Consider the following 6,000-nt stretch of genomic DNA (forward strand, 5'->3'; position numbering starts at 1 on the left):
GTGGGACTGAATATGCCTACAGTGTGTTAGTGTGTGAGGCTGTGTGCATATGTGCATCCACATGCATGCATATGCACATGCCATAAACAAACCTCCATCTGTGCCTCCAACACAGCTGGACTGTGATGGCATGTCCCGGTTCAACCCTCACAACGCCCCCCCCCCCATTGCCTGGAGAAGTCTCTTACTCGCACACACACACACACACACACACACACACACACACACATCCAAACACACAAGAGGCGTCTAAAACGGTCTTTAATCAAATTACGTCTTCTCTTGCTTTCTCTTACTGAACTCCAAGTCTTCATTTTGCAACTGCCTACTTCCCCCTTATTTCTCCCAGCATCCTCTGCCATGTTTCCCTGGTCACACCTTTCAAGCTGAGTTACAGCCTGCGAGGCACACAAGTGTGGCACTACTACAATCACCTAAGGAGCTTCTTTCGCCCATGGCCTGTCTCTGTCAGGCCATGCGCCGCAAAAACATGTCTCCCTGTCGCTTTGTTTACCGTCTTTTCACACAGCACCAACAACTACATCCCCAAAAGCTAGACTCAAGAATGCAAGGGAAGATTTGGTAAGGGCCTTTTGTCTGTGCTTCACAACATATGCCATTTGCCACTTGCGCTCAGTCACAGTGTGGACCGCTGGACACTGTTGGTTTTTCAGGGCATCAAAAACAAAGCTAGCTCTCCCTTGGTGGGCGTAAAGGTCAGTGAAGATGATGCTCCTAAGGATGTGGTGTGTTTATACAACAATTGGGCATGTGCATTATGTTATGAGTGTTTATGACATCTTAGATGATGCATTGTGTTTATCACATGTAAATTCAAGGATCTGCTTTTTCCTGACTGCATAATAATAAAATTATCTCTTTACACTGACGTATCCTTGTACTGCAATGAATATGTTACTCACATAAATCACATTATAAAAATATAATGCTTCCAGCACCCTAATTCAGACTGACCCCTAGTCTTCATCTGTTTGATAATCACTTTAACCTACACAAAAACAAGGTTTAAAAAAATAAAACTGGAAGATTTAATCTATTTATGTATTAGTTATTGGCTGTGACCATTAGCCTTCTTGAGTCTGGGCCGGTTACCTTAACTTCACTTGCAAAAAAAACTCATTTTTTAATCTATTAAAGAAACTATGGCATGTTAATAACTGAAATTTAGAGGCTTTGTTAGGGGAGTTAACTTTGGAGCCATTGGGCTAGCTTTTTCCCAGGTCTTTGTGCTCAGCTTGGCCAACAAGTGAGCCGCTCCATCTTCATTATTTACCATATAGCTGTTGCAGTTGTACCCTTTCATTCAACTCTTAAGGAGAATATGCAGCTCTCTCTTAAACCTATTCTTCTCTCCTTTTATAATAAGACACATTTAGCTAACGGTCATCCTGCTTTTTCTTCTTTTTGTGTTTCTTGTCAGTGCAAATGAAAATAGCCTTCACAGTGATGCTGTTTCATCGTGTATTTATTTTCATATTCTTGGAGCAGAGCTGGTTGGTTTATAGTAGCCAGCGGCTATGGGAGACAGTGGCTGTACGGTGAAGCCAAAGAAGCAAACGCTACAGCCAGGTTTTAAAGACCTGGAGGATCCCGTAAAAGAGGGGACGGCACATGAAGAAAGGCTGGCAGGGAGGACACAGACCATTAGCTTAATGACAGGATGAGAAATAAGGAAGAGGGAAATGAGATTCAAAAGCCAAGCATTGCAAGATTTTCCTTTAACTGGAAACAAGGCAAGTAATCTAATAAATAGCGTGGCAAGGAGAGGTGGAAGGGGGCTTTATGTTTGTTTCCCCTCAGGTAAAGGTAGGAGAAGAATAAGAGTAAACAGCAGAGGAAAAAAGGATGGCAGTGTCATTAAGCTGGCTAGCCGTGACCATCAGGAACATTAATGCTGTCTGCTTTGCTTTCTTCAAGCTGGTGCTCTCTGCTTTGAACTGCTCCGGTCTTCACTGTGAGCATACCTGACTCCCAGCTTCCAGAGCAAATTATGGACCCCGCACCGGTAATTACACATTTCACAATTTCTGATGTCACTTCAAAGCAACAACAGTCTTTTGCCACCAAAGGACTCACCATGCCTGAGCGGCACAAAGCCCAGCCTTGAGGATTACTGAAGACACACATTGTTTTGCTGCCGGTCACTAATTCAATTAAAAGCATAAGGATTTAAAGTGACTTGAAAGATTTTTCTTCCAACAGAAGACCGAACCTTCATCATTCATAAGGAGTTCCATATTTTGTTTCTAGAAAGGAAAACACATTGTAGCAAGTTAATATGAATCACTGTATGCATGTTTTTTATGCCTCTGTTTTATTTATTTAAAGGATGTATGGAGACAGAGGCAAAGGCTGCAGCAGTTTATGTGCCAACTAAAAGGGAGAATTCACACAAACCCCAAAAAACATAAACAAAGGAGGAGTCCTTTCAAAATTAAATATAATTGCTGTCATTTCCAAAAAATCTGCAAGGCCTCCACCCGCCATAACAAAGTAACAAAACTTTCCTTAAAATAGATTTACTCCCCAAAGTCGCATAAACGGCACTTTCATAAAATCTTACTTCACATTGCTACATCATAAAACACTTGTGATTGCTGACAAAGGACTGACTCATACACACGGGGCTATTGATGACAAAGTAAATTTGAATGTCCACTAAATAATTGTGACAGCTTGCAGAACAAACAACAGTGCTGACAAATCTAAAAGTCTGCACACAGGAGGTCTTCACTCACCAGAGGCAAAGCCTCAGCGGCCTGGAAGTCAGCAGATAAGTGATATTTAATAACCGTCATCTCTATTCTGTTGGCTACATTGGAAGAGACAATCTGAGGTGCTTGTGGACTGTTGTGAGCTCAGCATGAGCTGTCTGCTGTTTGCGAGCTCAGTTTGACGAGAGTCTCAGGGCACTACCTTGAATAAAAAAAAGGCTCTGATCGTACATTACACAAATCAAATTGGAACGAAAACTGCAGCTCAGACTCTTTTAAAGCTGCTTTTACTCAGATTTTGTTGATTATTCACAATTAAATGGAGGACAGATTTAGTGTGTAAGGTTAAAAATTCCTCCAAAACAAAACAGATTTCAAGCAGAGGAGATTATGGAACACTCACATTAAAGCAAAGGAGATGCTTTGACTGAATATTAGTTGGATGGTTCACTGACACTCTCATGTTTTTGAATCATGAAACACTGGATACTCTGCATTTTTAAGAGCACAGGTTTTGTTGCATCTGAAGTTCAAGCTATTCCAGAGACAGCTCATGATGGAGATGCTGAGGCATGGCAGCAAGAAAGAAGAAACGGGGCCACAGCTCCCACAGGATCCCCTACCTCTCACTAAGGCTCTGTCTGCCCCTGAATTTAATTAGATTCTGATATCAAGTCTTTTCTCTCCTATGCTTCCCTTCTTCTTCAACATGCGTGAAATTGCACCGCACTATCTATTATTTATTCACTCTCATTTGCTTATTGTTTCTTGTGGATGCCTTCGTTAGGGCGCTTGCTGCTCTGCTGCCTCTGATATGACGCTCCTCTTCATCTCCCTCACAGCTCAGACCCACCTCCTCTGCAGGTCTGAGCCTGGCTCATTTGCTGAGGTTGGTTGGGGAGCTATGGATTTTTTTCCCCCCCCTTCCACCCAATGACGGCACAGTGTGGCGATATGAGGGCTGGGTGCTAATGAGCTGACTCTGCAATGCTGGGGGAGACACTCTGTAGCACAGGGGGGAGCGAGAGAAAGGAGCAGGCGGAGAAGCTCCTGCACAGGGAGAGTCAGAGGGGCCATTATGAGCGTGCCACACTGGGGTTAGCGGGACTCAGATGCACCGGCCAGGCAGAGCTGTGGGTCTGCAAAGCTGGCAACTCAACTGAACTGGACTCATCATTTAAAGAGACATTGCAAAATGACATTCTGCACTCTATTTCCTTCATTTGTGTCCACTCGTTTTCTAAGAAATTGGAGCTGAAGAGGGCAGGGGATCATTGGCTTATTTACTGGATCAGAGACTGCAGCACTTGCAACAAGGGATGGACGAGAATCACAAAATAAGACTTATAATGGATAGAGAGAAATCTAGTGCTGTATGTAATAAATAATATATCATCCTGCATGTCTATCTTCTTTGCTATCGTCATTTCTGTGATGTAAGTCATTACACTCATTTTGTTCTGCTTCCATCCGGTAGTTTTGCTCCATAATACAACACACCAAAATTCCTATTTGGTGACACAGCATTTGTTTAACTGGGCACATGTTCTCGTAAAGGCCAGCATATATAAAGTGTGTTCATGTGGCATTCAAATAAAAAGGCATCCGCTACATTTAGACAGGCAGGAATGCTGTTAAAATGGAAACAGTATTGCAATTTACCTCTGCAGTTAGTGTGTTAAGTGTTCCCATCTGTAATAGTACATTTAGAATAATGAATGTGCATTTTGTGGTAAAAAAAAAAAAAAAAACAGAGAGAGAGAGAATTGTGAGGGATAAATGTAGAAAGATGACTGTTACATTCATGTCATACATGTCCTTATGATCTCCATCGAGACTTGAAGAAACAGATTGCAGCAGGATGAACTTGACTGCTCCCCTGGATTGAGATGTAGCCTCTATAAGCTCCTCACACCGGATGAGTTGGACATAAATAATTCTGCTCATTCTGCGTGGACAGGGTTGGTGGGAGTGTGGACATGACTGAAATAGAAGCACACTTACACGCATGGGTGACCGAAAAGCTGTTGGACGACTCGAGGTTGTCGACGTTGTAGTTGAGGTGGAAAGGCTTCTCAGTGGTGTTTTGGTTGGTGTTGTAGAGTTGGACAGCGAACCTGAACGCGCTGTGTTCCTGCACCGTGGAACGCATGAACAGCCCCCCTTAAAGACATGAAGAAGACGAGATCAGACAAAGATGATTCAGTCAAAACTGCGCCTTTTAAAGTCTTGTCAGTTCTGAGCCCAATTTAATTCAGTGATGGACCACTCTGTCCGTCCCGTTGTAATACAAAGGACGCTGGTTGTTATTTGAAAGAACTATCATGCATCTCTGACGGTGCGCCTGTATGAACTCTTCAGATCGAGCAGAGCCACTGACCGTCTCCCTTTTTACTTACTTTACACTCCACTTATTCCAAGCTAATAATAACAATGACACAGTTAACACTCTGTGAAGATTTTATCAATACATTTTGCCAGGATCAGCGTCTTAGGCTTGCAGCACACGAAAAATCAAGTTAGTCTCTTTCACTGCGCAGAGCTCGCGCTCCGTCCGGATCTCTACGGTACTAAAACTGCAATCTGGCATGACATTATTCAACCCAAACTGAACCAACATCCGTCTTTTATATCACATTAAAACACTTACCGATATTGATCTGATTGGGAAATCCTGCGGAGGATCTGTCAAAGAGCCACAGTAGGAACAAAACCACGCGTTGTGCCATTTTCTCCGACCTATCTGTTCAACTCCTCAAAAGGGTCTGTCTGGGCAGATTCATATGTTCTGGATGGAAGCCGGGCGCGATGAAAATCCAGTGGAAAGATGATGGTCGCTCACAGTGCACCAATTAGGTTCATTGAGGTGCAGCCCAGCTGCAGAGCAACTAAGAGAGAGAGGGAGGGAGAGAAAGAGAGAGAGGGGGTGGGTGGGAGGAGGGAGAGCGATAAGAAGGAGGAGGGGTGGGTTGGTGGAGGGAAGGAAGGCAGGAGCAGATCTGAACTCCGATTGGACCCCGTCGCCGCGTGCCAGTGTTGGTCAAACTTGATGTGAGGTTAAATTAGAAAAAGCCTCAGCACGCTGGATCATAGGAGTGCTTGGACTACACGCTGCACTTGTCAATATTAGCCTTCTGTTGGCCGAATCAATAGAAACACAGCAATCTCAGACTCTGAATGAATGACCAGCCCACTTCGGGTTGTCGCGGTATCTCCATGTGAGGCAAACAATGAGAAATGGGAAGTATTTCCCACAGTGGGATCA

General features: G+C 43.6%; 1 protein-coding gene across 3 annotated transcripts in view; it reads right to left on the reverse strand.

The window, feature by feature from the left end:
* Positions 1-5,631, reverse strand: part of gria3b (glutamate receptor, ionotropic, AMPA 3b) — an 86,196-nt gene extending 80,565 nt beyond the window's left edge. For 2 of the 3 annotated variants that reach the window (XM_065958469.1, XM_065958470.1), the window contains exons 1-2: positions 5,386-5,626; positions 4,740-4,898 (exon numbers count right to left, since the gene is read on the reverse strand). In XM_065958469.1, coding sequence (XP_065814541.1) covers positions 4,740-4,898; positions 5,386-5,464 — 238 coding nt within the window. In that variant the 5' untranslated portion in view covers positions 5,465-5,626. Of the gene's footprint in view, positions 1-4,739; positions 4,899-5,385 lie in introns of all 3 variants that reach the window. The other variant, XR_010666842.1, reaches the window with a different exon arrangement.
* Between the last annotated feature and the right edge of the window lie 369 nt (positions 5,632-6,000).

The sequence above is a fragment of the Labrus bergylta genome, chromosome 9 (genome assembly GCF_963930695.1).
Source record: "Labrus bergylta chromosome 9, fLabBer1.1, whole genome shotgun sequence".
Taxonomy (NCBI): domain Eukaryota; kingdom Metazoa; phylum Chordata; class Actinopteri; order Labriformes; family Labridae; genus Labrus; species Labrus bergylta.